The 17,655-nt window shown below is 40.7% G+C and overlaps 1 protein-coding gene across 1 annotated transcript; it reads right to left on the reverse strand.

The window, feature by feature from the left end:
* Positions 1 to 1,190: 1,190 nt before the first annotated feature.
* On the reverse strand, positions 1,191 to 11,718 carry LOC114923070 (vomeronasal type-2 receptor 26-like). The gene is made up of 6 exons (XM_029285523.1): positions 11,504 to 11,718; positions 10,045 to 10,333; positions 8,714 to 9,097; positions 6,138 to 6,242; positions 4,616 to 4,742; positions 1,191 to 3,182 (listed from the first exon to the last, which is right to left on the reverse strand). Exons 1-6 carry the CDS (start codon positions 11,716 to 11,718, stop codon positions 2,272 to 2,274), a joined length of 2,031 nt encoding a protein of 676 aa, XP_029141356.1. The 3' UTR covers positions 1,191 to 2,271.
* Between the last annotated feature and the right edge of the window lie 5,937 nt (positions 11,719 to 17,655).

Genomic DNA, 17,655 nt, shown 5'->3' on the forward strand with positions numbered 1-17,655 from the left:
GGATCCTCATTACCATAATTATTCTTCTATTCATAATTATTCTTCTATTTTTAAAGGTACGAACTTTGGCAACTATGAGGTTCTCGCTCTAACCACAACTGGAAAATATAAGTTCTTTTAGAAGCATTGAACTAAAAAGCATTCAGTTATAGGTGTCACTAAACTGAAGCATTGCAACACAAGTTTCATCACCAAAGGACACAATGATAGAAGAGATAGAAAAGAGATAGGGGGGAAAAAGCTAGAATAAGATTGAAAAAGATTGGGGTTTTGATCTATACATGAGATCTAAAATAGAATATGTATTCTGAACACAAGATATTGTAATGATTTGAGATAAAGAATATTTTGGTTATATAAAATCTAGAAATATATTGAAATAAGAATATTATACTGTCTTATTAGAGTGTTAAGATAGATGGTAGAATTTATATATAAGGTGTGTATTTTAAATATTAGAATGTATGAGGAATTGTGATAAAGGAATTGTGTTTAATTAAAAATCTGGAAAAAATAAATATTAAATGTTAAATTAAAATATTAAGGGAAAATTAACCATTAGGTCACTGATTGGCTAAAAGTTTGAATGTTTACAAATAACTAAGATTTGAATTTAAGATATTGTTATGACACAAAGGTTAAGTAAAACTTAGAAGTATAAATACTNTAAATACTAATAATTAAATTTGTATATGGGTTTGTGGTACAAATGCTGGTGGTTTGTTTTTTTCTTTTTTTTCTTTTTTTGAAAAGGAAGGAAGAAGAAGGAAGAAAAGAAAAAAAATATTAGCCCCAAATATGAGATACGAGACTTAGAAATTGGGGTCATTTAAAATCTGGAAATGATAAAGATTAAATGTTAAACTTAAATATCAATAGGAAATTAAAGTCAAGAAAAACTTACTAGGTTATTGTCTAAAAGGTGGAATGTCAAATTAACTAAGATATATATAGACTGAAGATTATTGATGAATACTAGAAAGGTATTTTTGTTTGATTGATAGAATATGAACAGTATTGGTTTGAATATGACAGTAGATATTATGGGGGAAAGAGAGGGAGTTAGTTGTTGTAATACTTTGAGATTTGTACTGATGATATTCAAATGTAATGGAATTACTGTGCTCAGCCACCATGCTACTTTTCAAATATGTAAATGTAATATTGGAAAATTAATAAAAAATTTGGGGGGAAAAGAAATTCTGATTGTGTGGATTTGAAAGGAAAATCAAGGCATGTTTTCAACCCTTTTTCTGCCTTCAGCAGTTATTTCTTTCTCTCTTAGTAGATTTGGGAGGGGAATCAGCTCTAAATTCCCTGTTAGCTGCTTGTTGCTCATTGGTGTGTATAGCAAGTGTCTTTAAGATATGGCTGTTTTAATTGGACAATTCTCGGTATATTTTTGGAAGGTCTTCTTTAATAGTTTAACCATTATGTCTGTCCTTAGGCACGATTGCCATTGGACTGTATGATTGTTAACAGGTTGTTCACTGACCAAACTCTTCCCTTCTGAAAAGAGAACAACTGGGAGCATGGTCTGAGATATATTCTGGAATGACCCATATAAGCCCCTTCAGTAAATTGTACTGTTTGATGATTAGAGTAGATATCTGTTAACAATCTATATCATTGATCTTTTGTAGTGAGAAAAAAGAACTTCAGCAAATGTCAGTATTATTTTTAGATATCCTGAAATATGGGCAAAGACAGCTGGACAATGGAACAGAGGATAAAGATCACAAGTGTAACAAATGCCATCATTCACCATAGCAACTCCATTTATTGGATCAATTCACCATAGTACTAGAGAAGACAATACAAACCTACAGTTTCTCATAGAGACTAGTTAAACCCAAGCTCTTGGTTTTTTTATCAGGGAAAGTATCAAGTGCAAAATTAACCCAGGAAATCCAATGTCACACCACAGAAAATTTCATATACAGCACTACATGCAATCAGAGAACAATGATCAACGTCTCACAAAATATTGAGTTTGATTTCTGCAGAAGTCCTAATTATTATTTCTTTCTTTTCCTTTTTTATATAATTGTATGTCTATGTGACTGTGTGTGTGTGTTTATGTGGGGTAGAATTTAAGTTCTGATTCTACCACTCCTTTAAACAAGTTTTTATTTTTAACAAATTGGGTGTTACTTAAACATATAAGGCAAACAGAATACATTTCCCTAAGAAACTAACACACATTTTCCTTTGGGAACAGAGATAACCAAATGGATTTCATACTGCTTTATAAATGGTGCACATTTAAAATCACATTTCCCTTTCACTTTTCAGAATAAGCTGTTCCTTTCTATTCAAATCAGGTCGAAAAAGAATGATGTAGCACTTGGGGAAAAAGATGCAGCCCAGCAACCCAGCACTGGAGGCCAACATGGAGAAGACCTGCACAGCCACCATGTATTTGCCCTTGGTACTCAGGTAGGTGGGCACAAAGGAGACCCAAACACTACAGAAGACCAGCATGCTGAAGGTGATAAGCTTGGCTTCATTAAAGGCTCCAGGCAGCCTCCGGGCCAGGAATGCCACCACTAAACAAACAGCTGCCAGGAAGCCCATATAGCAAAGTGCAGCATAAAACATAGTGACTGAGCCTTCATTGCACAGCAGCACAATCTCTCCTGCCTGGGAATGCATGCCCGAATCTGGGAAAGGGGGTACAGTGCCCAACCAGATAGTACAGATTGTAACTTGGACAAAAGAACAAGAAAGAACAATGGAGTTGCCCAAAGGCTTCCCCAACCATTTCCTCACACGATTGCCTGGCTTGGTGGCTAGGAAGGCCAGCACCACCATGATTGTTTTGGCCAAGAGAGAAGAGACAGCCACTGAGAAAATGATGCTGAAGGCTGCTTGTCGCAGAAGGCAGGTGATTTTCCTTGGCTGGCCAATGAACAGAAAGGAAGACAAGAAGGAAAGCAGGAGAGAAATAAGGAGCAGGTAGGACAGATCCCGGTTGTTGGCTTTGACTACTGGAGTTTTCATGTGCTTAACAAAGATGCTTAAAACAAAGCCGGAGCTCAAAGAGAAAAGTAAAGCAAAGGAAGTGAGGATGATCCCCAAATCTTCTGTGTAGGATAGGAAGATTATCACCTTAGGAACACACTGATCTCGGTCTTTGTTTGGGTACTGGTCTTCAGGGCATCTTACACACTTTTCAGCATCTGCAAAAAAACAAATGCAGTACTAATCTTCTTTACTTGTGTGGAAATCTTTCAATAATAAAGAGGCTAACTTTGTGTTGATTTACATTCCAAAACTGTGGAATTGAACTGTTTTTGAGGCACTTTGATTACATTGAATGTGGGGAATTGTTAAAAGAATGATTTGGAAATATTGGGAAACTACTTTTATTTTAGATATTGTGATCTGAATTCATGACCTGAGTTATTCATAGAAAAAAGCAGTTTCCCTAAGGGGAAAAAATGATGAAACCATTGACTCAGATTTCACAAAAGTCTACATCAAGATTTACTCTCTTTAAACGAAATGTTCATGTTCTGCTTAATATTTGATATACAGATTTTAGTTAAAACTTTTTCAGATCGTAACAGTTAATGTAATACTGAAAAGCAAGTTTACAAGTTTTTGATGGAGATTAAACGAAGAAATAATGCAAAGAGAAGGAGTTGTGGAAGTTTGTAAAAAGAGGTTAAATTAATTGCCAAATTATTCTGTTGGGGAATGTAGCTGATTGCATAGTATTGGGGTTTGACTTTCTAATAGTAAGTCTTTGATGGGCAATTCAGACTTGGTTTCACTTTTGACTGTGCTGATATTTTGTATCCAATAAACATGTTCTTTCAGGAAACCTCTAGCATCAGAGTTTTAATTTATTTGGTCTTATCTAATGAAACCACAACATCTAGATTTTTATATATATTCATTTTTTATTCCTATTTTTATTAAAATGACGTGCTTCACTTGTATATTTTTATTATGTGTTTTTTCTAAGTTCAGGTTTTTTTGTATTTCTATACATTTATTTATTTATTTATTTATTTATTTATTTATTTATTTATTTAAATTTATATGGTCTCCCTCTCACTCTGGGTGGCTTGCAAAAATAAAAACCCAATTACAAAGAGTAAAAATAATAGCTCCTTCACCCATCTGATGAGAACAATTGATCAGATAAGTTAGTTGAGGGGTTCCAGCCCACTCTGGGTTCCCCAGGACCTAGCAAAACCAGGTCTTCAACACCTTGTGCAAGAGTGTCCAAGTGGGAGCCAGTCTAATCTCTGTGGGGAAGATGTTCAAAAGGGAGGAAACCACTACAGAGAAGGCCCTTCTTCTGGGTCCTACTAGATTTACCACCTTAGGAGAGGAGACCCGCAACATCCCCTGTCTCCCCACTTTGGTGGGTCAGGTGGATGTGATGGAAGAGACTTGGTCCCAAGCCACATAGTGAAATATAAAAATATAATAAAACAGTTCCTCACTGCTTTACCAATTCTCTTTCATTGGGACAGAAACATCCCCTTCTTTTGTGGGAAAAAATGTGAGATAAGCTAACAAACAAATAAACTGGTAGAAATAATTCTGGTTATTAAATACTAAAAAGACATGGGCAGCTCTTTTCTCTGGAGTCACCCACCTTCCTGAGTGGAGATGGTCCCCTCTGCACAAGGAGCACAACTGTAACAGCAAACTGGCTTCATGGGGTCCAGCAGCCTGACAAATCCAGGTAGGCAGCTATCCATACACCGAGAACTTGGCAGGGGCTGAAGATAAATAAAAGGAGCATTCAGTGAAATAAAGCCAAACCTATAAAGTCACCAAGAGTCGGACATGACAAAATAATTAAACACAATAACAAATTTGGAGCACTTATTAAATCCTTAGTAAGACCACATCTGGAATATTACATCTAGTTAAAAAAAATGTTGAGACTTTGGAAAATTGCAGATGATTAAAATCCTGGAGACTAAAACATATGAAGAAGGGTTGCAAGAACTGGATATGGCTAGTCTAGCGAAAAGAAGGACTGGGGTGACATGTTTGCAGTATTCCAGTATTTGAGGGGCTGCCACAAAAAAGAGGGAGGTCAACTTATTTTTCAAAGCACCAAAAGGCAAGACAAGAAACAATAGATCAGTGGTTCTCAACCTTTTTAATGCCGCGACCCCCAACCGGTCGTAAGTCGAGGACTAAACCGGTCGTAAGTCGAGGACTAAACAGGTCGTAAGTCGAGGACTAAACCAGTCGTAAGTCGAGGACTACCCAACCGGTCATAAGTCAAGGACTTTCCCTGCCCGGGAGCACCGCGCATGCGGGGTTCCGCCCCCTGCGCCGGCCAAGGCGTAGCTGGCAAGCGGCAGAGACGGAGCAGGCCGACCACCAGCTGGCCCAGCCCAAGGGAGGTAAGGCACCCGCCGGAAAACGGGAAAAAATGGCGGACAGCCTTGCTTGGTGACCCCCGTGAAATGGTCGATCGACCCCAAATGGGGTCACGACCCATAGGTTGAGTACCGCTGCAATAGATGGAAACTAATCAAGGAGAAAAGCAACCTGGAATTAAGGAGAAACTTCCTAAGAATAGGAACAATTAACCAGTGGAACAGCTTGCCTTCAAAAACCTCCAGTGCTTCATCACTGGAGGTTTTTAAAAAAAGATTGGACAGCCACCTATTTTTAATGTTTTAGGGTCTCCTGCTTGAGCAAGCGATTGGACTAGAAGACCTCCAAGGTCCCTTTCAGCTTTATCCTGATTCATTGAAGTTTGGTGAAGGCCTTAAGATCCAAATCGTTTCACTGAGAGCCACCATGTCCTGTCTCATAACACATAATAAACTCTTTGGGGACAGGAATGTCTGAGTAATCTCCAAAAATCTGTGCAGAATATCTCTGGTTCTGCCTTTGCTTTAACAAATAACCCAAAAAGAAACCCTGAATTCTATGGCTAAAGTTGAGAAGCTAGGTTGGGAAAAAGGAACAGATTTTAAACAAGATATTCAAAATATGGAAATAAAAGAAATTATATTCCCTACCTCATCAACATCTATGGCCCTTCTGGTTGCATCCTTGTCCATTATGAACTTGAATTTATCTTCAGAGCATCCCTCTCTTTCCAGACTCCCAATTCTTGTTTTGTACATCGACCAATTAGGAAAGCTCACCCAGTACGTGATGTCAAAGTCAGCTGCCAGGTCCCCTTTCTCGTCTACATATACTCCCTCTATGGAATTATTGTAATACTGGGAGATGTGCAGGAAAGGGTGAAGCTAAAATAGTAAAGAGAAATGAGTCAGTTGAAGAAAATAGGAAAGTGGGATTGAGATCTAAATCAGGGGTCTTCAATCTCTGGTTCGTGGACTGGTACTGGGCCATGGGCACTTAAGAACCGGGCCGTGCAGCTGGAAGTTTACTGAAAGTGCGGCTTCCACTTCCAGGAATGCGGCAAGTCTGCAGGGTTCTGGGCAGGATGGGAGAGTGGTAGGGCAGAAGCCGTCTTGCTCAGTGCAACATCCTCCAATGGCTGCGCTTGCAACTGGTTTGCAACATCTGAGCTCCATGTCCTTCCTCCTCTTCCTCCTCCTGCTTCTTCTGCTATCTCTCTTTCTGCCTCCTCCTCCTCTTCCTCGTCCTGCTCCCTCTTCCTCCTCCTGCTTCTTCTTCCTCCTCATCTTCTTCTTCACTTTCTTCCTTTCTCTCTCTCTCTCTCTCTCCCAGCAGGCACTGGACTCGCTCTCTCTTAATGCAACTCTCGAAGTTTGCAAGACAAATGCACCCAGCTTGCAAACCCAGCTTGCAACCAGGAGCTCCCCCAAAGCTTTGTTGGAGAGGAACCCCCCCAGGTATGTGTGTGTGAGGGTGTCTTTCTCAGGGTGCAAATAGGGGCACCTTAAGCACTGCATCTCCAAGGGATTATGTCTCTTGTCTGCACCTTTTCTAAGACCGCTGGGCATCGTTGCACTTCAACTAGAGCTTTTTGCTTTTATTTTGATGATCCAGGTGCCTCGTGTTTTGGCAACATCCTGCCTGCTTTTCAAGATTTAATGTGGTGTATGTATGTGTGTGTTATGTGTGTGTGTTCCTCCTTTTTTCATGCAGCTCTCCAAGTTTGCAAGCCAAACTGCTACTCAGCTTGCAATGGGGGAGGGGGGAGGGGAGAAGGTACATTTCCTCTTAAGCCAGGGGTAGGCAACCTTGGCTCTTTTATGATTCATGGAGTTCAACTCCCAGAATTCCTGAGCCAGCCATGCTGAGGGAAAAGGGAGAGGTTTCCAAGCTGAGCCATGCTGGCTCAGGAATTCTGGAAGTTGAAGTCCACAAGTCATAAAAGAGCCAAGGTTGCCTTAAGCACTGTCTCCAAGTGAATCCCTCTCTCATTTGCTCCTTTTCCAAGACTGGTGGGAGCTTATTTAGAAAATTTACAATAAATGTAATGCACCTGAATCATCCTGAAACACTTCCCCCCCCCCCGCCCGGGACCATGGAAAATTGTCTTCCGTGGAACCGGTCCCCGGTGCCAAAAAGGTTGGGGATCTCTGACCTAAACTATCTCGATTCCACAGCTGATCTTCCTCTAACTCAAGGCTTGTTTCAGAGGCTGAGGACAATTCCCCAGAACTGAGGTGAAGAGCTTCCCATCCATCCTGCATCTGGAACCAACCAATGCTGGTCTGGTATTTCTCTCTCCTCTCAGTCACTTCCTGGTTACTTGACTTCCCTTCAGGGTCATGGGTGACCCAGCCTAATAGATTTGAGACTCCTGGAAGCTGCCCTCAGATGATTTCAGAATAAAGAATTCAAGGCTACTTTAGCACCAATACAGTTGAACCTGACCTACGACTGTCTCACATATGTACTGAGGACAAAGAAGACATTGTGGGAAAGGGCGGAAAAAAGGCAGATTTCTCTGATAGCTAAGATGGAAAATAGGAACTAGTAGAGAAGGTGTTGGTCCAGGAGATGGGAAAGTCAGCTAGTTGTTCCCTCTTGGCTATAGAAGCTTCCTTTCATAACTGAGCTGATCCCTCCCTCTCACCACAAGAGCCAGAGGAAGCCAGGGATGTAGTTTTAGTGTTATGTAGAGAAAGATCATTATTATTCAAGTAAAAAGGGAAATTAAAAGAAACAGCTATATTCAACATATCAATTGCTCTTCACATTTCCAAATTGAAACACTAGACTGTGACTTCTAAAACAGGTTACAGAAAGGGAGATTTATCCAAAAGAGTGTTCTTAAAGGATATGACTGCACCTCCACGGTCAGATACTAAATAAGTGCTTCAGCAGAAGTCTTTGTGATGGAAAAGGAAAGTACCTGCCACGGCTGCAGTCGTTGAACTCCTGTTTTGTTTCTATTTTTTGTGATCCTTCGCTGGGACTGGAGAGAATAAGCTGCATGTAAAGCATGTGCTACAGTCCAGACTGTGTGGTAAATGTGGTAGCCGTCCAGGTACAAAATCCTTTCCCTCAACTCTTGAGACACAGGCCTCCATTTTCCTCTCTCTCTGCACTTTGTCCAGTCTTTCACGGATGGGGCATGCTTTGAATAGGAACATGAATATATTTCCACAACAGATCTCTCAATAAAATACTCAAGTTGTTCAAGATTATCAAAATTTATTTTTTTATTTGTGCGACTAAGAAAAGAAAAGATACGATAGCTTTTTTCATTGAACTTTGGAGTCACTGATATCTGCAAAGTGAAGTCCCAAATAAATGTTATGATCCAAATATTCCCCACAACATATCCCTTCTTCCTCATCAGGAAATTTAGTGTAGCTGAAAATCCATGTATGAAGGTTTCAATCTCAGCACGGTAAATAAAGACTTTAACTTTTCTATACAAAAGACCAGCATCCTTCTCCTTAAAGTCAGGTTTAGATGCTGAAATGGTTCGTGTAAAAACAACACAAATACCATTCTGGTCAAGTATGGATGTGAAGAGTCTCAGAAATTTCTCCCCACTTTCGGTATCTGTAGCAAGGAGTCCAGTCAGTGTCCACTTGAAATACTGGAGGAGTTTGAGGATCCCGAGATATTGATTTGTTTCTATGGGAAAAGTGGAGTAAAAAAAGGGGGAATGCTGTCTGTCCCTCAAAATCAGAGGAGGAAAAGTAGAGCGGACCTGAAAAGAAGAATAAATCAACAACATGTATAGGAAGCAAAAGTATATTCATAAATGTTAGTGTGACACTAGATCAACTTTTAAGATACATTTAAATCTAGCCAGTGAGGTCATCAATGGATATTTTGTTAATATTAATCATAGTTCCAAATATCAATGTAACATGCACTTTAATCATTTGACTTTCATCAAAATCAAATATAATGAATATAGAATAAAATTAAAATTGAAGGGACAGCATACATCAGAGTATTTATTTTACAATAATAGTTTTGGTCTTAAGGTAAATTACTTGCTAGTGTAATTGCCAACAAATTTTTTCATGACATATTCTATATACATATTTATTAGTGTATCTGTGCATCTGTTTGTGTGTGTATACACAGATATGAATATGAAAAAATATGGATATTTTTGTATCTGCTAAATTAAAAAACGAAGCAAAATTAGTAATACTGAAATGATTAAGTTTAAAAAGGAGCAAAAATAGGCAAAACAATAAGAATCAGTGCGATTTCTATTTTTCTTTTACATATCTGCAAATTTGCAATATTTATAAGCTTTTAGCTCCCACCCCCACCCCTCACTTAAAATCCATCTGTAAATGATTATATATGCCCCATACTGGGTGACAGCTTTTCTTCCTGCTGTTTTTTTGGCAATTTTTACTCCTATGGTGTTCCAAAGAAGGCAAGAAGGAAACAGCTTCCCTGCTCAAACACTGCAGGTTCCCCGCCGCTTCCATCACTGCCATCACCCCTAAAAAATTTCTTTCCCAAATTACCCATGGGATCCTCCAATCTGAGCAAGAGCCCTGGTACAAGAATCTTATTTAATTCACATCTAATTCAGATTCTTGAAACTTCTTCCCCAACTTTTGCTGCACATCAGAGTCAGGGGGGACCTACCCCTTTACAAATGGGCAAGCAGTCACACCTGTGATCTACCTGTGGGATCTTGTAGAGGTTCAGCAAGTTTGAGATATGGATGGACATGTCTGCATCAACTCCTTCAAGGACCACCAGAGTGTTTCTCTGCTTACCACAGCTATAATTTGGAACATCTGCCTCTCCCTTTGACAGCAGATCCAGCAAAGCCTCCGAAGTTCGCCTTGTGGTGAGACCATTATCATAAATATTGTAGCCCAAGGTGATGTTGGGTAAGATTTGGGGATTCTGATTAATCTCCTCAAAAGCAAAAAGGAAGGACAGGAGTTTCCATGCTCTGGAGGCTGATCTGGAAATATGAGAGCATGACATTTTCCTCATGCATTTCTTCAGAACAACATATTTAAAAAATTCTCTTTTGATTGTAATAATATTAAATACTTATCAAAAACCTCTGGGTTGAATTTCTGAGATATTTCTTTGGCTCATTTAAAACTCAAATGATATGGTTTGCAGTCACCAAAATATCATTTTGTCTCTCTATAAATACATCTCACTTTTTCAATGCTTTTACATGCTGCAGCGCATCTTCTCAAGTGAAGAAGAGCCAAGTAGACCTACATGGGGGCAGTCAGTGTTTCAGTGAAGCCGGCCCTAAGCTCCCTTGTGCTCTAAGAAACCAAGAAGTCATCTCAGGAGCATCCTCCATCCTCCCTTGCCCAGCAGGTGCTTTGCTATCTTAAACAGTAAGTCCTGGTACTCAGAAGAGACACTTACATTCAGCTCACTCTCTTTACTCTCCTGTCCTCAGTTTTTTTTTCTAATCAGATTGAGGAGTATTTCATTCAGTGTTTAACTTTACAGTAGAATTGGTTCTAGTTCAAATTTGCCTAGAACAATAGACTTGGGCACAACAAGAATAAATCATTTATTGCAATCCCACCCTCGGTGCAGAGTCTGCATGCAATATGATAAATCTGCAGCTGGCACTCAGGCTAAGGAGCCTAGTTTTCTTCTGACTTGGAGGAAGTAAATTCCTTCCTTTGGCTGAAATCTATTTTTCTAGCCTGGGGATCTTGAGGAACAAGGAAAGGGAATTTGATCAGGGATACACTGCCCAGTTAAGGGATGTCCATACATTTTAAGCTTAGGAATATGGTATTCTTCCCCAACATCAAGGAAGTAACACCAAAAATGTGTTGCAAAAATATTCAGTAAGAGATTTTGAATACTTGCATGAAGGGTAAATACAGAATCTTGGAAAGTACAAAAGGGATTTCCAACCTTCCTTTAATAATGAATTCATTAAGGCAGAGACATAGGGAACATTCTGAGTAATTTCTTTCCAGGTTTCTTGCCATCTGGGCTACATTTCCATTTATGATATGAGCTACCAATGGACTTCCCTCATATATCTTGGTTGTTTACATCTTACCTTCCTTCTGTTACAATCTCATAGCACAATCTCTCTCACACAACAAATAGAGAGGCTATACCTCTATCATACATAGGGACTTACAGACTCCAATAAACAACGGGAGCTGTGTCAAATGAATCGTAGAAGAAGTCTTGTACAATTTTGAAATTAGTGATCCCACCGATGACATGCTCTCCTGGTCTGTAGAAATTCAGTAGCACATTTTGGTCTGGCTTCAAATTTAAAGGACATTTCAACGTTAGCATCCCAAAAGTTATGTGGAGCAAAAGCAGAGGAATAATCATCATAGTTGGCATGTTGGGTAGAGTCACTTGTTCTTATCAAATATGACTAAGAATAATCAAGGACTACATTTTCTGTGATTTGCCTTATTCAAGAGCTCAGCCAACATTTTATATTTGAAGGAGATGTATATAAATTCTCACCAGACACATCCTTCTGAGCAATTAGTGGTGAAATGCAATGAAACACCCAGACTTTCTGGAACAAGTTAGCAAATCATGTTGTTTGTAAGTCTGCTGTTTACACTGAAGGCAATCATAGGGGAAATCACTGGAGAATCAGAAAGAAGACAATAAAAATGTGACTAATTGTAACACGAATCATTCCCCCTGCAATGTCCAAAACTCTGGGTGATCTCATGGGATAAAACGTAACTGGAAAACTTGCTGATGCAATTCTTACAACTATCAAATTTCTCAGTGATCCATCTTAATAAGCACCAGAGAATTCTTTAACTTTTGCAACTATAGAGTAAACTTTCTTTCACTAGTAGGATGCAGAGGCCTTCCAGAGTCCCCAAAGCAAAGGATTAAAAGATGACGGGTTTCATCAGCCACCCATCAATCGGAGTATCAGAGCTCCTTAAATGTATTTGCCTTCAATCCTCTCATTTCTCCCTTTCCTGCTTTTGCCTATGTATTTTTGGTGCCTGCCATACTTTGGGGGGGGGGGTGCTTGCATGAGGAATATTAGTTGCTTTGCTCTGCTCTGTCCTCCCTCTGGGCAAGAGGAATGCGATCTGAAAACATCTGCCTGATCTCCAGACCATGGACCCTGGGACCGTTGGGAAATGAAACTGAGAGAGACCTTGAGAAGGACACTAAATCTCCAGGCTCTCATAACATAGTGGCACCAGTGGATTGGCTAGATTTCAACCAGACAATTGGACATTGGTGGGAGGAGTTTTGAATTGTCTTTTAATGTACTCTTTCACACGCCAAATCTTCAGACCTTGCTTTGCTCTCTTGCCATCACTAACTCTCAATAAAAGTTCCTTTTGAAACGATGTCTGTTTCAAGATTCTGTTTTCTTGGGAGATCTAGTTGAGGCAGGTCCTTACACAGAGACTTCCCCATGAAAACTGTTATGTCCTGGGCCTGTGATTGACAGAGCAGGTGCAGAAAGCTGCAGAGAGATCCGGGCAGACCATGTGGCTGCCCAGGCCAGACAGGCTGTCTCCAGCCTATTGCGCACACGCAAAGTGGGAAAAATACATTGCATTTATTGGCTGAAGCTGTTCCCTGCAAAAGGTATAAAAGGGATCTGCGCCATTTTGTGTTGGTTCTGTTGGTTCTATTGAAGCTTAAATAAGGAAGCAACTGTTGTTACACCTGCCTCATCTCAATGCCTTACCAACGCACAGAACAGAACATTGGCGACGAAGGTGGGATCGTGCTGCAAGGAAACAACAATAAAAGAATCCTAGGCTGACTCACCACGGGAGGCCAAAGTGCTTGGAAGTTCGGCGTTCCAACTTGTGCGACTCTGCCTGCCAGTACGGAAACGTTGGAGGAGAGCTCGGCAAGATTCACCCTGGAACCCCTTTGCAAGCCTGAGCAGCACAAGGCGTTGATGAGGCCGCCAAGGAGGAATGATGGCTAAGATAGGGCGTTTGTCCGAATTCAATACAGCGCACCCTGAACGTTGGAGTTCATACATTGCCAGAGTAGAAAACTACTTTCGGGTAAACCGCAACGTTACTTTGTGTCTGTGGGCAAGAGACAAGAGATCCGGTTTGGACAAGGAACTATGGACCTGGACATCTCTGGGTGACAGAAGTGGTCTGCAAGGTCACTGGGCCACTGTCATATGAAGTGGCCTTGGATGATGGTCATGTGCTGCATCAGCACATTGACCAGCTGCGATGGAAGGCTACCTACTGACCCTTCCGCTCCTGACTCTGCTCTCAGGGGGGAGGAGGACCACAATCACGATCGTGGATCTCAGTCTCTCTGCAAAAGCGGGGGTTTGCACTCTGCAAATAGGGGTTTTGCCAATGAGGCGGCTCCTGACTCTGCCACTGGGTCCATGGGACATTGCATGCAACCGGCTCTTCATGCCACTCCTACTGCAGGCCTTGTGCCTACGGGACAATGCTCCGAACAGGGGTCTCTCGCGGGCCTGGGGAATTCAACCCCACCAAGGAACTCTGGTCTGGGCTTACCGGAAAGAGCCAGCCGAAGTCAAATGGACAAAGGGTTGGGCCTACCGGACCAGGCCAGTTAGCAAGATGCGGGTTCGCCTGTATCAATTGGGCCTCAAAGTCCTGGTCTGCCGAGCCTGGCAGGCAAGCTTGCAGACCAGGCACTTGCAGCAGCTCCGAGACACTCGGAGCGAGTCAGAGGCCCTCCAAAGTTCTTACAAGATTATGTAAGGTTCCTGTCTGTAAGCGGGCAGGCCTACTGTAGTATTTCTCTAGAAATAGGAATACGCTTAAAAGAGTGACTTGTAGTAGTTAAAAAAAATAGTAATATATGTTTTTTTGAACTAAGAGGGGAGGGGTATTATGTCCTGGGCCTGTGATTGACATAGCAGCTGCAGGAAGTTGCAGAGAGACCCGGGCAGACCACGTGGCTGCCCGGGCCAGATAGGCTGTCTCCAGCCTATTGTGCACGGGCAAAGCGAGAAAAATACGTTGCATTTATTGGCTGAAGCTGTTCCCTGCAAAAAGGTATAAAAGGGATCTGCGCCATTTTGTATTGGTTCTGTTGGTTCTATTGAAGCTTAAATAAAGAAGCAACTGTTGTTACACCTGCCTCGTCTCAATGCCTTACCAATGCACAGAACAGAACAAAAACCAATGGCCATTATTTGCCTTTGACTTTTAAAAGATATAAGAGATTCCTCCTTTATTTCCTATATTTATATACAACATCTCACATTGTCATTTTTTAACTGATTGTCATTAAAATCTAATGTGGCTATCAATATATATCAGTTGTCAATTAAACCAAAACACAATGCAAATAAGCACATCAACATGCAATATGTAAGGACCTGCCTCATCTAGGTCTCCCAAGAAAGTAGCATTCTCGAAACAGGCATTGTTTCAAAGGGAACTTTTATTAGGAGCTAGTGACAGCAAGGAATTCAAAGCGGGATCTGAGGAAAAATCCTGTGCAAGCAGTATATCAAAATCCATAATTGTTACTCCTCCCCCAGGGCCCCATTGTCCATTTGACTCTCAGCCAATCCACATTGGAGGGCTCTTCAATGTCTCTCATTTCCCTCTGGTTCCAAGTGCAAACCTTCTTCCAGATAAGGGTGATGTTATTTGGCTGCATTCCTAACCCTGGGGGAAGGGCAGTGTGGCAAGGCAGTGCAAAGCATTCCCCAAAGCATTCCCCTTCCCAACAGAATGGCAGGCCCCAAAAACTGGTTATAAAACCATATACAGAAAGAAAAGCAATACATTTCTTTGGGGATCTGACACAATAGTTGGATTCCAATGACATGTGAAATCATACTATGGTTTGCTTCTTTGTTGGCTGCTCAAGTCTTCTCAAAACTCAGCAATTTGTAATCATAATTTATGACTTCTCAAATTGTGCAAGTATAGACTTGCTTTTGTTTTTTTCAGAACATCAGCCATTCCAGATAAACCAGGCAGAAAACAGGATTAGGTGAGCTATTTCTGCTTTACTATAAGAATCTTGTAAGTCTGAAAGTACAATCTTCCTGTTGCCACTTTTATTGCTTCATTTATTACGGTGAGTCCTTCCTAAGTTTTTTTTTTCTCTGATCATTTAGGTACTAAGTCAGTGATGGCAAACCTTTTAGAGACCGAGTGCCCAAACTGCAACTCAAAACCCACTTACTGTATGTATCGTCGGGTGCCAGGTGGGTGTGACCCATTGGGTGGGTTTGGTCAATTGGGTAGGTGTGATCAATTGGGTGGGCGTAGCCCATTGGGTGGGTGTGGCTGCGGTGGTAATGGCAGACTGGGTGGGACTAAAAAGTTCAATCAATCAATTCCAACTTTGCAAGATCTTTTTTTTCCCTGCGAGAAGTTGAAATTGATTGATTGACTAAATCTTTTTTTTTGTACACGGCGGCGGAGGCCTACAGAGAAAAGGTTTTATAAAACCCAGCTGAAGGCCTAGGACTGGGGCAACAGGCTCCGTGCCCACAGAGACGGCTCAGCGTGCCACCTGTGGCACGCTTGCCATAGGTTCGCCACCACGGTACTAGATGCTTCCCCCTCTCTTTTCTGTGAGAGCCTAGCTAGCATCTCTTCTTCACTTTCCTCAAGGTCATCCCTGCATTGCATTATAAACATACTCGAGCAAGGCCAGATGAAGGAGTGCTATGAGAAGGGAACCAAAAAAAAACCCAAATATCTCTGTCTTTGAAAAGGGGAGAAGATGATCCAGCAAACTGCAGATCATTGCATGGAACATCAATATCATCGAAGATGCAGGAGCAGTTAATATTAGGATACCATATATCATGAGTTCTCCTAAAACACTGTGGTACTTGCTGGACGTTGGGATGGATTTGTTGAACAGATCTTGCCAAATCCACTTTATGGAAGATGCAACAGATTATTTAAGAATGTGCCTCATGACATGCTGATTATGTGTTCATCATTATTATACAAATCCAGTTCATAATCAGTTCTCTAATTTATAAAGCTAAAATTATTCTTATACAATTAAATTTCTTTATGACAAGAGCTTCCTTCACATTGTTTAATTAAAATGTAAAAAGGGGAGGGTTAGAAGGAAACTTTCACATATCTATGGAAATTCTCAATCATCCAGGTCATGGTTATCCCAAAGGTGCTTTTCAAAAGACAATTGGAGTTTCTTGGATTTTTCCCTTGAAAACTTTTCATTTCCTATATCTTTGCTATCCAATATAGGTTCCTGCTTGTTTTAGCTGGGCAGCTGGGATGAGCTCCATGCCTTGGGTGACTCTACTGGGAATATAGACTCTTGGCATCCATTGCCAGGGTTCTTTGCTTATCCCTTCCAGGAACAACCTCTACCACCCATACCATGATGAGGCTGCATGCAGGACTTGAGGCAGCCCACGAACACTTCAGCTATGTGCCAAAAATCTCTGGATTGTGATGGGGTAAAGATGTGGACAACTGGGAGCATGGCCTGAGATATATTCTGGAATGATCCACATAAGCCCTTTCAGAAAACTGTTCTGTTTGATGATTAGAGTAGATATCTGTTCACCATCTAAATCATTGATCTTTTGTTGTAGTGAGAACAAAGAACTTCAGCAAATGCCAGTAATATTTTTAGATATCCTGAAATAGCTGTTACATGGGCACAGACAGCTGGACAATGGAACAGTGGATAAAGATCGCAAGTGTAACAAATGCCATCATTCACCATAACAACTCCATTTATTGGATCAATTCACCATAGTAGTAGAGAAGAGAATACAAATCTACAGTTTCTCATAGAGACTAGTTAAACCCAAGCTCTTGGTTTTTTATCAGGGAAAAAATATCAAATGTAGAATGAACCCAGGAAATCCAATGTCACACCACAGAAAATTTCATATACATCACTATATGCAATCTGAGAACAATGGCCAATTTCTCACAAAATATTGACTTTGATTTCTTCAGAAGTCCTCATTATTATTTCTTTCTTTTCACTTGTTTATATAATTTGTGTGTTTATGTGAGTGTGTGTATGTGTCATGGTTCCGATAGATGAAACCCATCTTAAGAACGTCAAGGCAAGAATTCTTCCTTAAAAAAAAAAATTATTCAGGAAGCAAAGTATCGGCACTACATAGTTGAACCCAAAAATAAATTCCCTTCCCCCAGATATAAAGTAACAGATTGCAGCTCCCACCCCCAATAAGCAGTCATAAATTATGTGCTCCAATTAGCTCCTCAGCCTGCCAAACCATTATCAGTTTGTCCTTGAGTTCCCAAAGAGCAGCGTTATTATTATGGCTAGCTGGTCTCAAACATTCATCCC

Source organism: Protobothrops mucrosquamatus, unplaced genomic scaffold (genome assembly GCF_001527695.2).
Source record: "Protobothrops mucrosquamatus isolate PMUCROS unplaced genomic scaffold, P.Mucros_1.0 scaffold1803, whole genome shotgun sequence".
NCBI classification, from domain to species: domain Eukaryota; kingdom Metazoa; phylum Chordata; class Lepidosauria; order Squamata; family Viperidae; genus Protobothrops; species Protobothrops mucrosquamatus.